At 40.9% G+C, this 20,846-nt stretch overlaps 2 protein-coding genes across 4 annotated transcripts in view; one reads left to right on the top strand and one right to left on the bottom strand.

Annotated features, from left to right (window-relative positions):
• Positions 1–15,996, top strand: part of LOC149306013 (solute carrier family 12 member 4) — a 41,707-nt gene extending 25,711 nt beyond the window's left edge. For 2 of the 3 annotated variants that reach the window (XM_089540520.1, XM_089540522.1), the window contains exons 5-25: positions 251–305; positions 828–958; positions 1,962–2,203; positions 2,395–2,609; positions 3,351–3,515; positions 4,865–4,963; positions 5,202–5,259; positions 5,457–5,631; positions 6,114–6,232; positions 6,667–6,765; positions 7,126–7,245; positions 7,661–7,765; positions 8,648–8,816; positions 9,642–9,837; positions 10,189–10,358; positions 11,414–11,545; positions 11,634–11,741; positions 12,484–12,668; positions 13,546–13,560; positions 14,167–14,300; positions 14,807–15,996. In XM_089540520.1, the coding sequence (XP_089396646.1) occupies positions 251–305; positions 828–958; positions 1,962–2,203; positions 2,395–2,609; positions 3,351–3,515; positions 4,865–4,963; positions 5,202–5,259; positions 5,457–5,631; positions 6,114–6,232; positions 6,667–6,765; positions 7,126–7,245; positions 7,661–7,765; positions 8,648–8,816; positions 9,642–9,837; positions 10,189–10,358; positions 11,414–11,545; positions 11,634–11,741; positions 12,484–12,668; positions 13,546–13,560; positions 14,167–14,300; positions 14,807–14,898 (2,784 nt within the window). In that variant the 3' untranslated portion in view covers positions 14,899–15,996. The remainder of the gene's footprint in view (positions 1–250; positions 306–827; positions 959–1,961; positions 2,204–2,394; positions 2,610–3,350; positions 3,516–4,864; positions 4,964–5,201; positions 5,260–5,456; positions 5,632–6,113; positions 6,233–6,666; positions 6,766–7,125; positions 7,246–7,660; positions 7,766–8,647; positions 8,817–9,641; positions 9,838–10,188; positions 10,359–11,413; positions 11,546–11,633; positions 11,742–12,483; positions 12,669–13,545; positions 13,561–14,166; positions 14,301–14,806) is intronic. The other variant, XM_089540521.1, reaches the window with a different exon arrangement.
• A 49-nt stretch (positions 15,997–16,045) lies between these two features.
• The window catches only part of LOC149306012 (1-phosphatidylinositol 4,5-bisphosphate phosphodiesterase gamma-2-like), a 41,814-nt gene continuing 37,013 nt past the window's right edge, over positions 16,046–20,846 (bottom strand). The window contains exons 31-34 of the mRNA XM_089540523.1: positions 19,360–19,448; positions 18,003–18,181; positions 17,100–17,182; positions 16,046–16,751 (exon numbers count right to left, since the gene is read on the bottom strand). Coding sequence (XP_089396649.1) covers positions 17,140–17,182; positions 18,003–18,181; positions 19,360–19,448 — 311 coding nt within the window. The 3' untranslated portion in view covers positions 16,046–16,751; positions 17,100–17,139. The remainder of the gene's footprint in view (positions 16,752–17,099; positions 17,183–18,002; positions 18,182–19,359; positions 19,449–20,846) is intronic.

The following is a 20,846-nucleotide window of genomic DNA, read 5'->3' as shown; positions in this document are numbered from 1 at the left end:
TTGCTCTAGGACCTTGCTTTGTCTTTGTTTCAAATTAACTGATATTCTTCCTATTAGTTGTCTTCACTGTCCAAGCTTTCATAGCCATGCATAGAGATGGGAAATATGGCTTGTAACATTGGGATGGGGAAAATGACTTGCATATTTAGACTGGATAATTACCTGCGTTCAAAGTTAAACAAGTGTAATCATCTCATCTTCCCAACTTGCAAAAATTGGTTGTAAAATCCTGTTCTTTTGCTGTTCACAGACCATGCTGACGGCCATATCAATGAGTGCTATCGCAACCAATGGTGTTGTCCCAGGTACTGTCCAACGTATTTTTCATTAGTGCATTTCTTAACCACTTGGAAAAAATACATACATGTAGACATGCATGCATTGTGTTGACTTTGGATATTCTCTGTAAGTTTTGGCTGCTAGATCATCTTTGCTTGTTGTACTAAGGGAGTGGTTCTCAAGCTCGGATGTTGCTGGAATTTAGCCACAGCCAGTCTGAGAATTGTAGGCCAGCAAAATCTGGAAATCTGAGTTTGGGAACTACTGGGATAAGGTTCTGACCTAAACTAAAATGAATGTAGCACTTTCATTTTACGAAACAAATCAAAACTGTACAGCTGTAAAATTCAAGACTGGAGCAATTGGTTTTCCAACACATGGGATTTTCTTTTTACAGCACTGATAGCATGTGATAGAGAATAAAAGGGACAGAAGGCACTTACAAAATGGAAGCTTTTAATTCTCTTGGTTCAGAAAGTCAGTGTGCAGACTGTTTGCTTTCTTCATAGGGCTGGTGATATTATTTTTTATTGTTTCCCACTTTATAGCTGGCGGTTCGTACTTCATGATCTCAAGGTCCTTGGGCCCTGAATTCGGTGGAGCCGTGGGACTGTGTTTTTACCTCGGAACGACTTTTGCAGGCGCGATGTACATCCTTGGTGCCATTGAAATTCTGTTAGTAAGTGGTAACTAGTTTGTTTCAAAGAGAGCCGCAACATGTTTAATCAACCCCCATAGATCAGTGGCATGCAACTTCCAAAGGTTTGGGGACCACATGCTTCGCCCTTGGATTTTGGAGGGCCTCCCCCATATGCCACCCAAGACCTCTAAAATACTTAATACTTAAGGTGTTGTGGTTTTTGAAGTCCTCTCACACTCTCTGAATCCCTTTAAAGTGATTTTAAAGTGAAATGGGTTGTGGGTGTGCTGTGGGGGATACTGGAAGGCCACACATAGCATGCAGAACCACTCAAGACCATTTACTTAGGTCAGTTAAGTGGTTCCCTTTTTAAAAAATTAAGTTGTAAGTTAATGGAACAAACAAGAAACCAAAAGAAGAAGCAGAAGAACAGAGCAAAAATAAGAATAAAAGAATCTTTCCTGGGCATATAGAGCACCATTTTAGAAAAATCCAACCCAAATGGGCTTTTCCAGTATTTCAAATGGGCCGAGGGACACTCCAATGGTGCAGTTTCAGAACATGCAGATATAATGAACACAAACCATTTTTGAGCAAACTTGTCTGGAGTGGCTGACCTTTAGAAGTCTGAATTTGGTAGGATAGTTTCTCTATGAGTGCTATCTACCAAATCCTTATAACCAAACGGAAAGGGTGAGTTCTTCTAGCGTTCGCCAACTTTTTGCAGCCTCCTGTCTTGTTGCAGAGGTGAGTTGCTTGCTGAACTCAACCTCCCATCATCCTTGACCATTGGTCATGTCAGATGGGACCGACAGGAGTTGGAGTCCCAAGAACATCTGGAGGGCTGCATGTGGCCCAATTCTGTTTTACGAACATTGCACATTGAACTTTAGGATCTCACAAAACCGAACAGAAAATTCCTTCCTGTATATAATGGACATAAAGAAGACTAGTGCTGTTCATTTTGGAGATGCGTAGGGACATCATTAATGGCTTGCTTTTCATTGTAGAGTTCCTAAGACAGGATTCTTCACTCTTTCAGACATACATCGCTCCCCAAGCTGCCATTTTCCATCCAACCGGAGCCCATGATACTTCCAATGCCACGCTGAATAACATGCGAGTGTACGGCACCATATTCCTCACGTTCATGGCCGTGGTGGTTTTCGTCGGCGTGAAATACGTCAACAAATTTGCTTCTCTGTTCCTGGCCTGTGTCATTATTTCCATCTTGTCTATCTATGCCGGGGCGATCAAATCCATCTTTGACCCACCTGTCTTCCCGTAAGCTGGAGTCCAGGAAATTTTATGCTGCGTGAAACTGGGTTGCCTTCTAGTAGATCTAGTAGAAATTGTATTATAAAAAAATAACTGAGTTATTTCTGCTTTTGGAAGCACAACAACTCAGGGGTGCTTGGGCGTTTTTGTACAAAAAGTAGCCTATAAAACAGTGGCAACCCTCTTTCTGTCCCCAGGATTTGTATGCTAGGTAACCGGACACTTTCAAGGGACCAGTTTGACATCTGTGCTAAAACCACCACCGTTGGAAACATCACTGTGCCCACCAACTTGACTGAGCTCTTCTGCCCAGGTTTCAACATCACCTCCGGATTGTGCGACGAGTACTTCCATTTCAACAATGTTACCGAAATTGTCGGAATCCCTGGAGCTGCAAGTGGGATTCTGAAAGGTACAGACAAAACGCTGCGTGGCTTTATTTTCTGTTTTATTTTTCATTATATATAAAGGAATGCTCAGCTCTTTTGCAAGCAAGATGTCCAATAGCTCATCCCTGGCATCTCCCAGGTAGAACTGAGAAAACCTCAGTCTGAAACTTAAGAGAATTGGTGCCAAGCTGCACAGTCACTATTGAGCTATTTGAACCCATGGTTTCACACGGTACAAGGCAGCTTCATTTGATGTAAAGCCATGTCCTGTATTTCTTAAAGAAATTAGTCCTTTATTCAGCATCACAAGGGCTAGAATCGTATGTTACCTATAAGGGAAGACTTATAAGGGAAGATCTATAAGGGAAGACCTATAGAGTATTTGTTTTGCATATGGAAGTTTTTATTTTCAGCCACTTGTATCTCCCAGGGAGGTCTGGAAAAAAGCTCCTGCTACTCATTGTAAACACTGAGCTAAATAACCAAAGCTCTGACATGTTATACGGCATTTTTTCCATACTGTTTTAAATATAGCACCATCAACATGCATTGTGTTTTATTTTCTTTTTTAATAAACAAAGGACCCAATACACTTGGAGCATCCCATTGCAAATGGTTAGATTTTGGAGAGACCTTGTGCTTGGTAAATCAGGGTTTGTAAATGTTTTCCCTTGCTTAAGGACCGTAGTAAGGAGCTGTTTCATTGACTAATTCGCTTTGTGCTCCGGATGGTTCCTCTCATCTCTCTCCTCTCCACATCCCAGATAATGTCTGGAGCAATTACATGGAGAAAGGAGAGATCCTGGAGAAAGCTGGCCAGCCGTCTGTTGATGCAGCCGGGCATAAGGACAACCTTCACCTGTATGTTTATGCAGACATTGCGACGTCCTTCACGGTTCTTGTTGGCATCTTCTTCCCTTCTGTGACAGGTGAGAAGGCGGAGAGGATTAACCTTCTTCTTTGAGTTAGGCGCATAACTAGGGGTTGATAGAGCATGGACCAGACCAGGTTGCACCCTAAGAAGGGGTGACACCAGTGCTCCCCAAATGTTTGCCTTTTGACAGAAACAAGGCTATGGCATTCTCTCGCATCCTTTTAAAATGCTGGAGCTCAGCAAGATGCTGCAGATTAAGTTTGAATTGAGGCCTGAAATTTACCTTTTCAATATGTTCAACAATGTCCCAACTCAAATTGAAAGGAAATATCGGCGTATTTTACTATACTTGATAACTGCGGTGAGAATGTTATTGGCACAGAATTAGGAAAAATAAAGAAATCCCAAGTGTAGATGATTGGTTTATGAAATTGTCAGAGGTGATTGAAATTGGTAAGCTTACTGCCCTCCTGAACTATAAAGACGCAAGGCAAACTGCAGAGAATGGTCTCCGATAATAAAATTTTGTAGATTAAGGTAGCAATAAGGTGCAGGATAATTATGAAGCTCAAATGAAGGTTTAAGTGCCTCAAGATCTTAATTTATAAGGTATAATTTTGCTTAACTTTTGTATTATACCTTTTCTTTCCTTTTTTTAACTAATGGAAAATAAGATGTGATGATATGATGTTATAGGACCTGCTATTAAGGTGATGTAGGGAACCAGGTAATGTGATAATGTAGTTTAGGGTTATTATTTTTTTGTCATAATCCTTTTATTATGTATCTGAAGAATGGGTTATTTTATGTTTTGATATGATAAAAATAAAAATTAAAAAATGCTGGAGCTCAATGGAAGAGAAGGAAGAGAAAGAATGAGTGGGGCAAGGCTCAGTGGATGGAGAAAAGAGAGGCCTCACGGTTTTGCTTTTTAAATTAGCTTACTTGCTAATTAGCTTACTTGCTGTTCACCGCTATGATCTTTGGAATAGTGGTATATAAATAAAACAAATTATTATTATTATTATTATTATTATTATTATTAAAAAGTTTTTTTTACTCTTACAGTTTCTTGAAAAATATCACATCTTACCACATTTTTACTTTAACCACATGAAACTATGCAAATGTAAATACATTGAGGCTGTGCGTACAATACTGTAATTTAAAGGTACAATTTTAATTTTTCCAGTTCTTTATGTCACAACTGTTGCCATTACATTCAGTGATATAGGACGATTTATGGGTAATATTAGTACCAAAATGAAATAAAATAAAATAGGATTTTGTATGGTGTGGTATGAGAGGAGACCAATGGAGGTGACACCGTGAGTTACTGCACTGGGTGACCCCAAACCTAGTGATGCCACTGCTTTGAGTAGCTGTGTTCTTCCTTTTTTGAAGGGATCATGGCTGGCTCAAACCGATCTGGAGACCTCAAGGATGCCCAGAAGTCCATTCCTGTTGGAACTATCCTAGCTATTGCTACTACATCTCTAGTTTGTATCCTTTAAAACAAAGTGTGTGGGGTGTATGTTGTGGGGTTCTGGTAGATCGGAGGCTGCCTTGTTCCAGATTAGGATGTTTCTCCAGCCGTCTCAACTGGGGAGGTGGGGTTGTGAAAAAGATTTTCCTACGCTTTCCAGGATTTTCCCCCTCAGTACTGCAGTTGTAGGAATGTGTCCCATTTGGAGTTATCGAAACTTCAAACTGTCTTCCTTAATTGAATGGGCCTTTTCAGATTTCAGCTGTGTGTTGCTGTTCGGAGCTTGCATTGAAGGTGTTGTTCTTAGAGACAAGTAAGTAGCCATCGTATCACCGCTTTATTTCTATGTGTAAGGAGATGAGACTGGCTTTTGGGCCAATGGGGTGATTTTGTCTCTACTGAGCATATAACAATGGTTTGAAAATCTTGCAGAAAGTATCTCACATCATAGAAACCAGTAAATGCAACTCTAATTGCCTTTCAAACTTGGTCACTCCATCTTGCCTATAGATACGGCGATGCGGTGAACAAGAACTTGGTGGTGGGGACGCTGGCATGGCCCTCGCCTTGGGTCATTGTGGTTGGGTCCTTTTTCTCTACCTGCGGGGCAGGTTTGCAGAGCCTCACGGGTGCCCCACGCCTCCTTCAAGCCATCGCCAAGGACAACATCATTCCTTTCTTATGGGTAGGTGTGCATGGAGATCCCACTTCCTTCTCTCATGAGGGTCAAGGCAGATAACAGAGTGCAGTTGGCTCTTGGAACTTGTGGGGGATCCGTACTGGACCCCGCTGCCAATTCCAAAACTTGCACATATTCAAGAAAGGAGGGATATAAGAAAATAATAATAATAATAATAATAATAATAATAATTGCCATTTAAAATGTGATAAAGCCAGAAAAGAGAGCCAGTGTGATGTAGTGGTTTGAGCCTTGGACTAGGAATCTGGGAGACCAGGGCTTAAATCCTGCAAGTCACCAGATCTTGATGTTGGGCTATAATTCCCATCAGTCTCAGTCAGTACAGCCACTGATGAAGAATGATGGGAGCTGCAGTCTGCCCATCCCTCATCCCTGCTTTCAGATGCTGCTTTAAACTGTGTTCAGTAGTTAATCATGAAATGATGCAAAATGCGAGCTAAGTTTTGTTCCTCCACCAACTTTTGCAGGTCTTTGGCCATGGGAAGGCAAACGGGGAGCCAACGTGGGCCCTGTTGTTAACAGCGCTGATTGCCGAATTGGGTATTCTGATCGCGTCCCTTGACATGGTGGCTCCGATTCTTTCTATGTGAGTTTTAGTTACGCTGAAGAAAGGTGATTTCTATATCAGCCACATTTGATCAAAGCTCCCAGATGGTAGTCAAGATTTGTATTTCCAAGGAGTCCTTTCTCGTCTTTGCTTGGGGCTGGGCTGACAATTTGGCCTGAATAACAAAAATGCCTCTTTTCTTTTTAAGTAGGGAATGTGTTTGGAAAAACAATATTTTATTTCAACTTTGACTTCACAATATTTTATTTATTTATCTGGGCTGGAATTCAGTAGGGGATGCTTGTCTTTCTAAGTGAATTTAATGTCCAGGAAATAGAAATGAGCAGTTTTACAATATCCGTATTCAACAAAGATGTTATGTTACTAAGTAGGGGATTCCATATTGTTTGAGTGCCAACCTGTACATGACATCTTTCTCCCTCTCTTCTCCCATCCCTTTATTCCCAAACTAGGTTTTTCTTGATGTGTTACCTGTTTGTCAACTTGGCCTGTGCAGTGCAAACGCTCCTAAGAACTCCAAACTGGCGGCCCAGATTTAAGTACTACCACTGGTAAGTTGTTGGGGCATTTGTAAGTTTGCCTTAAAGAGCGGATGACTGACTGACCAGGTTTTCAGAATCATCTGTATGGCCTGGAAAAACAGAGGATGGCATCCTGTTAATAACATACACACATATTAAGTGTGGCATATGTGTGTGCATGTCAGGTACATGACTGTGCAAATAGACCATCACTGATATAAATTAGGATAGATGAAAGTTTCTGTTATCACCTCTAACAAAGTATTTTCCATTAGAATTTGTACACACAACCTTTGTTGGTCACCGAGTATAAAGACATGAGAGAGCATCCATGTGCATATGAAACTGGCCCTACCGATGCATTGACCTTTGGGTTTTCTTCCTCTGCAGGGCCTTGTCCTTTTTGGGTATGAGTATCTGCCTCGCACTGATGTTCATCTCCTCCTGGTATTACGCGTTGGTGGCTATGCTCATTGCAGGAATGATTTACAAATACATTGAATACCAAGGGTAAGTTGTTACTTTGGGACCCAAAGCAGCTTACAATAATACAACTTATTATTCTAGAACAGGACAACCTGTGGCATTTCACATGTTGAACTGCCAAGGCTAATGGGAGCTGCAGTCCAATAGCGTTCTGGGGGGCAAACCACTACTCAAACCTGAGCTAGAAATATCTGCTGTTATTGCATTGTTAATGTAGTTCTGGACCTGTCCCATGCTTGGGTGGGGAGGCAACTTCATTTAAGCTAAAGGGATCTTCATGGGATGGGATAAATGTAAGAACTGAATAAAATGTCAAGGTGTAGTCATGGTGGCTCATTTGAATTATGAAACCCCTAATGGCTATTGATCCAAGTGTGGCTTCTTTGAAAAAGAAGGGGATGGAGAGCCCTAAACTAATTGTTGAAATTCTACTTTTCAGGGCAGAGAAGGAATGGGGTGACGGGATCCGGGGTCTCTCCCTAAGCGCTGCCCGATACGCCTTGCTGAGACTGGAGGAAGGCCCCCCGCATACAAAGAACTGGAGGTGGTTTATGTTCTCACTTTCTAAAATGGAGACTTCTCTACAAGTGCTGTACACAGAAGGGGGCTGAAATGAGATAGAATTCACAAGTAGTCTGGTGCAGGAAAGCATGAATTGGTTTGCCAAGACTTGAGCGCATACAAGAAATAAAATTGGAGGGGTTGAGAGATGGGGATGTCCACACTTGTGAGGTCCTTGAAATAAGTTTTTTTTTCTTATCCGAATGCTGCTTATTTTGCATGAAGGAATATGCTGATGAGCTGCACTCTGTCCTGTAAAGGCAACTGGGGCCTCATTCCCACTACCTTTTAAACTGGATTGTAAATCGTTTTGAACCGGTTTAAATTACCCTGATTCGCACTTGAACCGAATCTCTGAAGCGATTTGGAGAGGGGGAGGCCATGCACTAGGCCCATTTAACCTGCATCTTTTTGACGTTGTTTTTTTCTGCATCTTTTTGGATAAATCCATCAATTCAGTTCGCAAAGTGATTTATTTGCAAGTGGGAATGCGTCCTTAACAGATCCAGAACAGTCTGAATCTGGTATCCTCAAGGTGTGCCAGACCAGAATCTACCCAACTACACAGAGGAATGCAGGGGTTGTCATTCACTATCTGTAGGACACAGGATAGTTTTGGCATACAAATGGCAAAACCTGCAACTTGCTTGCATTGGATTCAGCTGCAAACAAATGCCTGCGTGAACTGAATCTTCATGAGCTAGGCTTCTCCTGAAAGCCATTTGAAAGCCAGCCAGCCAAATCAGAGTGGAGCATAAAGCTGCCCGAGTCTCCTTAGAGATGCTTAATATTCTGGCTAAGTGAAGAAAGGGACAAAGCCCCTGAAGAGTCTTGGTGTGTTTTTTAACCCTTCCTCTCTTTTCAGGCCTCAGCTCTTGGTGCTTCTGAAACTGGATGAAGATTTGCATGTGAAATACCCCCGGCTGTTAACATTTGCATCTCAACTGAAAGCTGGCAAGGGCTTGACCATCATTGGGACAGTGATCCAAGGCAACTTTTTGGAGAGCTACGGAGAAGCTCAGGCAGCAGAACAGGTAAGTGTGGCTGAAGTTGGACATACTCCACATCAGCTACTTAGTTAAGTATACCTATTTAACTTAACTAAGTAACCTCTCCTGGCCAGACCCCTCTCCCAAACTTGATGGAAATGTCATCCACTGCCCTGCACAGGTCTTGAAGATTTATGGCTGTGGCTTCCTTGACTTGAGTCTATATCCATCTGCAATATGGTCCTCTTTTCCTATTAGTTTTGGACGTCATATTTAGCATGAAACTTTTAATATCTTTTTTCAACTGTTTTCATTTAACTGGGTCTGCTTCCTTTTGAGGGAGGTGGCAGTTGCGTACATTTCTGTGCTCATGTGGCTTTTAAGTCATTTGTGGGTTTTTTCAGCTTTGTCCTACTGTGTTTTGAGATTTCATTTTCCAACCTGTAAATCTGATAGACAAAAGAAAAGAAGTAGTCCCCCAAAATGAATAAAATATAAATTGTATAAATTCTGCCAATTGAGGAAAATTTGTATAGTTTATTTTCCAGAATGCTTTTGGGTGACTTCAATGTGCTTGGCCCAGACACTTTGTGGTTGTAAGGTCCAGATGCATGGCTATTTGTTCTGTTTTAGCAAAAAATGCCTAGGCAACTGAGTTTGTGGCATTTCATCAGTTCTACTTTGAATTCATGCTGCCCATCTTAGGCAAATAAATGCTCCAAAACAAATTTTATTATGATTTTATAATAGCTAAATGAACATATTGGATTCCGCACATACATTTAAGAGCTTTATTTGTTGCTACTGTTTTTAATTGCGATATTAATTCCCTGAGCAGAGGCATGATGATCCTGTTTGGTTCTCTTCCAGACAATCAAGAACATGATCGAAATTGAAAAGGTGAAAGGGTTTTGCCAAGTGGTCGTGGCTAATAAAGTCCGAGATGGCATTTCTCACTTGATCCAGTCGTGCGGATTGGGTGGCATGAAGCACAACACAGTGGTGCTGGGTTGGCCCTACGGCTGGCGGCAAAGCGAAGATCCAAGATCCTGGAAGACCTTTATAGGCAAGTGCCAAGGATGCTGAACGTCCATCTTGCTCTTCTGTTTGATACTGTGATGCTGTGAACATGGCACCAGACAGAAGTCTCAAAGGACAGGATTCCACCCGTTGAATGAACTTTAGATACTTTGTTAAACACGAAAGATGGTTCAGAATATTGATAAAGGAGTAGATGCGGAGGAAAAGACTTGATCCTCCTTTTTGCTTGGTTGTTATAGTTCCTCCACCTCACTGCTAGTTTGATGGCCATCTTTCCACCCCTTTCATTGGTAAACCATTGTGTTATATATAATTATGCCAGGATGCTGTGCAGCCACTCAGGATTGACCCTTCTCCTCTCTTTATTTGCTTCCAGACACAGTGCGCTGCACAACCGCTGCCCACCTGGCTTTGCTTGTGCCCAAAAATGTGTCCTTCTACCCTGGGAATCACGAACGCTACAACGAAGGGAACATCGACGTCTGGTGGATCGTGCACGATGGAGGCATGTTGATGCTGCTCCCTTTTCTACTCAAACAACATAAAGTAAGAATGCCAGGTGCGAGCTAGGCTCACTGGGCCTGCCCACCGCTTGCATTTATTAAATCTGAGGCAGGGAATATAAGGTTGTTAGTGTGCCTTTATATTATTTATTGACTGCCATCTATACTCTTTTTTAAAAAATGGTATTCAATGCAAAACAATGGATGGAACTCACTAAGGCAGTTACAGATGTGTAGCCTAGAGTTATGGATTCGTAAATGGTTTGTATTCACAATCCCTACATATTCAATAGCTTAGATACTATGGAAGTTCCCCAGTCTGGACTTATGGGCAGCAGTGAATGTGAACAACAGGGAAGCAACTGATTGATATTCCCACCTCTTCCCACAAGATATCCGGTGCAATGAGGAATTAGGATAGGGATCCTTCTTTAGAATGTTGCAATGGAGATTGCTCACAGTGTACCTGCCCTTCAGGTTCTGATAATGGCTCTTAGTGCTCTAAACAAATCCCATGCGGAATAGCAACATTGTGCAACACGTGCCAGTGACTGGGTGTTGTTGTACAACAAACAAATGCAGTGTGTTGCTACAAAGCAATATTGCTATATGTCCAACTCCACTTCTGCTGCTGTCTGAAGAACACACTTATTTGTTATGGCAAACAGTGCATAAGATAATTTCTCCATGCGTATGTCCCTAACATAAAGCCAGTCTCTGTGTGTGAACTGAACATAACCTGTTCTCTGATCTCTCATGTCAATTCACATCCAAACCTTAGCATTTACTTTGTGCAACTTTGCTGCCTTTTTTACATTCATATATGAATGCAAGGAGATATGTGTGCATGCCCATGCAGACACACACACATGCAATGTATATATTTGAATTATATACATGAAGCACAAAAATAAAGAGACTTCTTTAAAAGTTGTGCTCTACCTTGCAAACACTACAGCTTTCCCTGACTTGATGCCTTCCGGTTATGTTGGGCTGCAACTCTTTTCAGATGAAAGTTGTAGTCCAGCACACAAGGCTCCTCTCCCAGGTTGCCCTGGATCTGCAGACAGGTTTTAAACGTACTTTCTCACATTGCAGGTTTGGCGGAAGTGCAAGATGAGAATCTTTACCGTAGCCCAGATGGACGACAACAGCATCCAGATGAAGAAAGACTTAGCCACCTTCCTTTACCAACTGCGAATAGAGGCTGATGTAGAAGTAGTTGAAATGGTAATGGGTTTTTTAGTTTGTGTGCTTTGGTCAAGGAAGATTTGGGATACACTGTTAAAACACTATTTTCCTTTGTTTGTTTCTTTAGCAAAACAGCGATATCTCTGCATATACTTATGAGCGAACTCTGATGATGGAACAGAGATCACAGATGCTGAGGCAGATGAGACTGACCAAAACAGAGCGAGAAAGGGAGGTAAGCTACCAGGAGCCATTCAAAATATCTCTCAGGATGTTTTGGATCAAGACAGGGTGGAAATGCTGGGAAGATGACATCCAGCTTTTTTTTGCCAACGGTGGGTTGGATTCAGATTTAGCCAGACACTGAAATTACTTGGATGCAAATTACCCATGGTTAACTTGCCTCATTGATTTTGACAAGCTCTAAACATGGCTAAGATTAGATCCTACCCAAAATGAATAATATCTCTTCCCACAAAGTGTAATTTACAGTTATCCTTTTAAACAGGCAGTGATTTTTTCCACCAGTTTGACACCAGCGTTCTCATCCAAAAGGTGTTTTTAGAGATGCTGTTCTAGGAAATGGCTACATCTGATTTATGGACTTGTCTCATCTCACAAAATGTGACTACAAGAAGGAACAGAACAAGCAGACGTTTCTGTTCTGGTTCAGAGAGAAAATGCAAAAACTTTATTATGTGAATACCTTTATTAAGACATCCCAAATGTTGCGAAATAGTCAGCAAGTGTTTCTGTTCTCCAGAACTCATCATGAAGCGGCATGTTAAACAGGGAAGGGAGATATAGATGCCGGATATTAAAGCCATTAAAATCTACACGTAGATTAATATGGAAGTGAAAGGGAGGAGCTTTTTAGGTTCCAGTAAGTGCTGTACAGCTGAAGCCTGAGAAATTAATGTGGTAGTAGTAAACTTGACCAGCTAAAACTGAGGTCCTCAACCATCTTGTCCTTGCAGGCTCAGCTGGTGAAGGACAGGCACTCGATCATCAGGTTAGAGAGCCTCTACTCGGATGAAGAAGATGAAGGAGAAGCAGTACCAGAAAAGATCCAGATGACGTGGACGAAGGACAAATACGACTCAGAGAAACGGAACCGTAACAACGCAGTGGAAAACTTCAGAGAGCTCATCAGTATTAAACCGTAAGCACTCAAGTCCCAGTCTCAACTCCTGACTATGGCAAAAATATGAGACCAAATGAAATTTGACATTTATCCTTATCTGCATCATCTTCAGGGGCTTTAAATGGCCTTAGGAGATAGCGGGCCCTTCCTCATTGCAGGTCTTTATGTAGAGATCAGATTTTTGGAGATAGAGGTAGTGCATTGAGTGATGCAGCCCTTTCCTGGTAGCAGAACATGCTACAACAGGCAGCAGCGCCAGGATCCTGCTTAACTTCCAAGCTCAGATCTAGTGCCTTTAGGCCATTCCTCATGATGCATCTCCTCAAAATGCCAGGATGAAAGCGATTATTCACAGTTCGTGTTTAGGAAAGTGTAGCTCTATTTGTAATTTCTAAAAAAGAAGTTCATTTCATAATGTACATACTTCTAATATATCGTGCTTTTATGCCAAACAAATTTATATATAATGCATGTTATGTTTTTAAAGTAATGAAATGACTTCCAGTCTGGAAATGGTTCTAATATGGGTTTTTCCATTTCCCCACAAATTTGGCTGCCTTTCCCCCCAAACAAACCTATGGCTTCAGGATTTCTGGAAAGTTTACATCCCTATGCAGAAATGATTTTTCATGCAGTCTGTCCTCACCATGTAAATTGCAATTTTGTCAGACTACCAAAAAGCAAAGGGGGGAAAGTTGGTGGTCCCAAGAACAGAGCATATTCTCTGCCACATAATGCTCACTGGAGGGTTGGGGAGGATTGGTGGCAGGCCAAGCCAAAAGAAATGGACTGACTGGAATCCTGAAGAAAAGTACTCTTTGTGTTTGCAGGCTCCATTTATATAAATTGCTGTTGTTAGAAATGCTAATATAATGTTTTTCTTTCATGCTGTCAGTGAATGGGAGAATCTGTAAGTTTGCTTGTTTAATGATTTTTTTAATAATCCATAACTGTATTCTTCTCATAAGAGCAAGTCTACAGCTGTGGGTTTGGTGTTTCGATGAAGGTGCAAATGTCTTTCGCTAACAGTTCCATTTTGTTAGAATGCGCACCCTCTTTTTCCCCCTCCATTTGTTGGTGTTTCAAACTCTGTTCATCCACACACAAGCTGCAATCCAACATCCCCTCAGGGGAGCATAAATATCTATGCAGAGATACACTGTGCCAGCACAACACAACCCCCATGCAGAACAGGAACATTACACAACACGTCAATGACTAGGTGCCATTGTGCAAGGTGCAACACTGCTCCCGCTAGTGTCAGAATACATCCATGACACGTCAGGAATGTTGCTACTCACGAGGAGTGCAACATCCACATGCCTATGTCACTAACAGGATGCTGGTCAGAGGAAAGCAGAAGCTATTGTCATCAGTGGTTGAGCACATACCTTGTTTGAAAAAGGGCCCTGGCTCAATGTCTGAGGGAGGCCAAATGCTCTGTACCATTGGTTCTCCTATGCTGCCTTGCAAATGCTGATCCCTAACAGCATGTGTGAATGTGACCTTTCTGTAGGAACCAGTCAAATGTGCGGAGGATGCACACTGCTGTCAAGTTGAATGAAGTCATTGTCAACCGGTCCCATGATGCCCGACTTGTTCTTCTCAACATGCCTGGGCCTCCAAAGAACACCGATGGCGATGAAAATTGTATCCTTTTTTCATTGGACTCGTATGAATCCTTGGATAATGCACAGAAGTTGGGGACTTGTGCTGCGCTTTATCTGGGTGGCTCTGCATTTAAGTGTGAGGTGTTGTGTCCCATTTAGTGGAGTGGAAACCAGGGACAGAAATACATATATATATATATATATATATATATATATATATATGCCATTGGTATTTGAGAATGTAAATTCAAATTCAAAACACAGACACCATTTTGTAAGTTCTTTGGCATTGTTTTCCTTTGCTTCATCCTTTGTTACGGATCCTTAAGTTTTATGCTTGACTAATAAATCAGTCAGCCATAATTAAGCATAATTGGGAGAAAGTTAAACACATGTTAGTCCTTAACACTAGTTGGAGTGTGCCCCAAATGAACTCCATGCCCAGTCATAAACATGTAGTTGGGTGGTTTGGGATAATCCTTTGTACAACCAAGAGTAAAGGGAGGGAAATTTGAGGCTTGTTCTCCTTGACTTGCACTGTCCCAGATATGGAATTTCTTGAGGTCTTGACCGAAGGCTTAGAGCGAGTGTTACTTGTCAGAGGAGGTGGGCGAGAAGTCATCACTATTTACTCCTGATTCACTATTATGATCAAAGGACATTCCCGTTCTAAAAGAGGAAGAACATGCCATCTCTGCCACCACTTGTAAAGCATCTTTTTTTTTCTATTACAAGCAAACACCACAAACTGTAGCTGCAAACGCAAGTTCCAATGACTTCTTCTTCCAGTTGCAACATACATATCTGTTCTGGAGTGCAATATGCCATTCTGCTAGGGACATGTTTAATCATGATGCTGCGATGTAGTTTTGTTTCTGCTTTCATGCTCCTGCAGATGTGTGTGCGGTTTCTTACTGAACCCCCTTTTTTAAAAAAAAGAAAGAAAAGGAAAAAGTGCAGACTTTTTAGGTAACTGCACCTTAATATATTAGGACTGAACTCAGTTATCAGTTAGCTAGATTTTAAACAAATCCTTTCCAGTAGGACCTTGGGGTGGGGATACTTTTAAAGAGCAGCTAGTTCCTGCTCCTTTCTATTTTCTAAATGAAAAGAGCATGGTTTAAAACCTAGACCATTTTGTAAACTCATCTCCCGAACTACAGTTTTAGTATTGAATGAGAATGTACACTTTGGAATACAAGCTTTAAATTATAATTATGTATTTTAATTCCTACAATGATGTACAAGAGACTAGCGGAGTCTCTAGATTAAAACACACCTTCCTTTCCCTTTATTTATTTTTCTCTATTTATTTGTTAGAAACAGTGGCAGAAGAAAGTAAGCAAGCCGCCTAGACTAAGGATTGTAGTTGTCTGCCTGCGGGATATTTTTTTACCCGGAGCAGACAATTTAATGAACACACAACTAGACATTCCTTTAAATTAGATCAAAATGGGGTCGTTTCGTGTGTACAAGTGTCGCTCTGCTCTATTTCAAATAGCTGCAGGTGACTGCTGGTTAAACATGTTGGTTATACTTGTCAAGGATGTCAAAACGTCCTTGTTAGGCATTTGTGCTGGTCAGGGTTAATGGCATTAATATTATAGAGGGAGAGGGGGGGGATACCTTTTTGTAACCTGAAACTCTCAAAGGCTTTATTACATCCTTTAAATTGTATTTACTGTACAGGAGGGCTGTACCTTTTTTCAATAAAATATTGTATACATTTGAACCAGTATCATATCGTGAGCCGAATGGCACTAATCTGTGAAGTGCATTGCTCTTCTGTAAATATACTGACTTCATAGGAATCTCTAAATTTCTATCAAATCCTAAAAGTCTAGGAAAGCCTAAAGATCATGAGCATCCCAGAGCAGGGATATGTCCATCAACAATGCAGATTTGCAAGCTGAGAGCAAAACAGCTAGATACATACTGTTCAGAGGAAGCATGTCCAACTATCCGGCAAGCCGCTCCGTTTTACATTATATACATAAATGAAGTATTCCTTGTGACAAGTGTAACAACTAGCACAGCTGCAAGGAACTTGCCCGTTGCGACAACTTGAAAGATACGGTTTCATTTATAATAGTTAGGCACTTTTTAATCTGTTTTTAAAATTGTACAAATTTGCGTAAATTTAGTGCCGGTCAGCCTTCATAGATACACACACACACACACACACACACACACGCAGACACACATTCCCCATTGCTGTACACATATGTTTCAAAATAAATTAAAAAAGATAACAGCCCCATAAAAATTGAACAGGGATTTTACAACAACATTTCTAACACAGATAAAAAAGTTGTGTTTTTTCCTTCAAAACCTGACATTCTTCAAAGTATTGTGCCGAATGAGCCCTGCATGGTCCATGGTACATCTGAGGGTTTAACCTCTCAAGCTAGGCTTTCAGTTATGATGGAGTTTCAAAGGCAATTTCATTGAAGCGCGTGGAAAGACATCTTCTCTTCCCATATGGCTCTTCCTAGCAAAATAAGTAAGGGAAGGGTGAATAGAAACAAAGGACCCTGGAAGAGCTTAAAAATACTTGACTACTGTGGCCAATGTGCCACACACAAGGGTCATGAGTCATCCCACATGTATCTGAGGTTTCATAACTGATTTACACTTTGTAAAGCAAGCTGGACTCACACAACTGTTAAGCAAACCCCATGCATCATATACTATTACTTAATATAGCATACAAAAGTGTTTGGGTCTTTTCCTCTCATAAATCCAAAAACTATACATCTAAACAGTTTCCTTTCCTGGCAATTTCAGACTACAGAATCTCACTTAAAAAGACTTCCAGAATTAAGTCAATGTCTCTTACCAGGGGACTATAAGGAACGTACCAAAAGAAACCTATTGCTCTAGGAGTAGAATTTGCTGTTGCTGACCCTTTTCTCCTTCAGTCTGAGAGAGAAGAAAAAAGAAGTTAGTTCGTAGCTAGATAGGTTAGGGCATCCTTACTAAAGAACAGTGCTCTTAAAGATATGAAGTGCCATATAAATGCATACATCTGTTGTTGCTGTGTGCCTTCAAGTCATTTCTGACTTATGGTGGCTCTAAGGCGAGCCTATCATGGCTCTAGTCTTATCAAGTTTCTTCAGAGGAGGTTTGCCATTGCCATGCTCAGAGAGTGTGCTCAAAATCACCCATTAGATTTACATGGCTAAGCTAGTATTCAAACCTTGGTCTCCAGAGTCATAGTCCAACACTCAAACCGCTGCACCATGCTGGCTCTTTTGCAAAGATCTACAGAACTATAATACATTTTTGCATGTATATAGCATTCCATGAATTGGTTCTGGAATTAGCCATCCTTAGAGTAGACGCTTTGAAACTAATGAGATAAATTATTCTTGACTAGTTGGTTTCATTAATTTCAGAGGGTCTATTCTACATGTCACTACGTCTGGATTTAACTCAATAGTTTTCAGAACACTTGGTTAGCTTTTTAAACACTTTTGATGTTTCTTGTGACAGAAGTGATAAAACCAGCTTCCAATTTAACAAGTCAGTGTAACAAAGACTTTCAGATAAACAACTCTCTAAAGACTGGATAAGACATGTTTGTGGCGTTATCTGAACAAAGCACATCTCGGCGCTGTTAATAAAATGGTTTCTCACAAAATCAAATTAATCCTAAAGTAATGATGGGGTTCAGTTATTTCTGACACTTCTTCGGTTTATCATGCAATGTTTTTAACAAGAGCTACCACCATTGACCCACCTCCTGTTGCAAGTCTCTTGATACACTTGCAGCTGACCCTCATTCGTGTTGAACTCTTTCAATAAAGCATCTCGGTTTGGATTCCTTAAATTTCGTCGGGTGTCATACAACTGATTGTTCAGCTCAGCTTGCCGTTGCCGCAGTTGCCGAAACGACGAATAGAGATCTTCTTCACCTTCCTCCAAAAGAAAAGGAAAGGACTTCAGAATGAGATGACTACAAAAGTGGAGCTAATGCCCAAGGTGACCAGTGGGTTTACGTGGCTGAATTGGGATTCAAACCCTGGTCTTCAAGGTCCTAGCCCCACACTTAAACCACTACACCATACTGTTAGTACCATAGACATTATCAACAGTACAAAGTTGTCAGTTCTGACTCTTTAGATGCAAATCAGTCTCAAACAACTGATGGACAACACTCATGTACAGCAGCCTATTCTGAGCAGGTATGTCTAATGTCTTCAATGCACCCATTGCTTCTACCTGGTTGTCCTCTTCCACTCCGCACACAGCTTTGGGAAGGACACACATGGAACAGTGCACTTTGCTGTGGGACAGAAACACTCCCTTTTCCTTATTTTAGTTTTACCGTTTGCAGAATGTGTTTGTTCTGGGGTTTGAGGCCTCCATTTGTCTTTCTTACACCAATTTTACAATGAGTTTTACGCTTTCTTGAATGAGAAAATCACTTAGGCACTAGGAACATTAGCTAGAATCCAGTATAATAATAATAATAATAATTTGTTTTATTTATATACCGCTATTCCAAAGATCATAGCGGTGGACAGCAAGTAAGCTAATTAGCAAGTAAGCTAATTTGCCCCCAACAGTCTGGGTACTCATTTTAGCGACCTCAGAAGGATGCAAACCTGAGTCGAGCTTGGGCCCTTTTGCTGGTCTTGAACTCGCAACCTTGTGGTTTTGAGTGAATGGCTGCAGTACAGGCATTTAACCACTGCGCCACCAGAGCTCCATGTGTAGATGGATATTTCAGATACATACAGTATCAGCTTATACTTAATTCACTGCTTAATGAAATGACTTTTCCTGGCCCAACCTTTCCCCCAACCCCACAAAAACCTGACAAACATCATTCAACCACACTCTAACCATCAGCAAAATGGACCCCCTTTTCCCCATGCAGCTAACACCTTAGTGAAGTAGTTGGGGGACAAGTTCCAATTGTGGCAATAGTGTTTGTGGATACAAAACTTTTAAGGATTCCTATTGTTTATTCTGCATCCTATTTGTGATACTTGTGGAAAGCAAAATGTAAAAGACGAACAGCATATGGTTGACAGCAGAGCAGAGATTCTCCGGGAAAGAAACTAGTCACAGAAAACAGTTGCGACACTTACTGGAATTTGCTGCTTCTCACAATAAACCAAAAGGGACGCCAGCTCAATATCCTCGCTATATCCATTTTTGAGAGGGACTGACCGAAAGCCTAAAGGGGCAGAATCAGAAAGGTTAACTATAACTTCGAGGCTGCCTCGGAGGCACACACACGACGCAAAGCCCGTAGCTCACCTGTCCTATTCTTGAAAGTAGAACAGAGTTTGGAGATTTACTAGGAAGCAGCAGGCAGAGCAGGAAAGACAGGGGCATCATGGAGAATCGCAAGACATTCACATGAGCCAGAGCTGGAAAAAATCACAAGCTGCCACAAAGGATCTGCATTTCTGCAACAGTTCAAAAAGCAAAAGTAGAATCTAAGCTAGCCAGGAAAAAAACTTTAGCAGGAATATATTTCAGGACTCATTCCAGATTCAGAGTGTGGTGGAGACAGAGACAGGATTAAAGCCATCATCACATTCTAGGTTTCATAGTGCAATCATAGCAATAAGCCTAAGGCCAAAGACTGATAATGCGAGGGAGATGTCCTCCAAAAAGGAAGATCGTATAACAAAAACTTCAGCCACTGAACTGGCATTTTCTGTTTTTCTTTGGAGTATGACTCCAAAACTACACAGTGTATGTATCTCCTTCTCACCAGCAAAACTAGCAACAACTGATTAGACTTTCCATGGCTATTGCTTTAATGCCATTTCCTTTTTAAGAAGTTATTTCATGTAGTAAAAAATAAAGAAAGAAAACCGGCTTCTTCAAGAATTCATTGTTCCAAACTGGCAAGATATAAATTTAGAAAGAAAAAGATAAACAACATATTGTTCAGGAGAGGGAATGTTTCAATAGTTTTATCTAGTACATCTCGAGTAGCAGACCGTCACAAGTTTTGGAATAAGCAAAGCATGAGAAAGAACTGAAGATGTACCTATGGGAATTTATTAACCTAAGCATTAGGTAAGTCACTTTACATCAGCTGGCAAGAAAAATAAAATCTTGACAAAGGAGAGTCAAAAGCTTGCAAACAAGAAAAGATCTATGGTCTTGTTTGATCAGGAGGGTTAAACCAAAACCCTATAGGCTAACTTCCAGATACAAGTCTGAGAATGTATTTGTGGCATGTTGCTAACAGATAAAGAATGATGTTAAAATACACGAACAATGTTTTAAAATGATTTATCAGTTATATAAATATGCAAATATCTGCCACATTTTGGAGAAACTGTAATGCTGTGTGCGTTTTCTTTTACATCTGTTGGTGCTGTCCAAAAGTTCAAAGATTTTGGTTGGAGGTTTTTCAATGCAATGAAATGGGGGGAAAGTAAGAATTAAGAAGAATTACACTTTCCCCAGCACTGGGTTTACTCTGTTTATAGAAGCAAACTAAAAGCTTACCAGTAAAAAACTATTTCTTTTCTAGCAGCTTGTACAGCAGCAGCTCAAAAATGTAAATTCCTGAACAATATAGCTTTGGATTGTTGGTATGAGAACTTGTGCT

Source organism: Sceloporus occidentalis, unplaced genomic scaffold (assembly GCF_023333645.1).
Source record: "Sceloporus occidentalis isolate IW3139 unplaced genomic scaffold, rSceOcc1.0.p SCAF_10, whole genome shotgun sequence".
Lineage (NCBI taxonomy): Eukaryota > Metazoa > Chordata > Lepidosauria > Squamata > Phrynosomatidae > Sceloporus > Sceloporus occidentalis.
The sequence above is the reverse complement of the archived record's forward strand: the minus strand, read 5'-3'. Positions and strand labels throughout refer to the sequence as shown.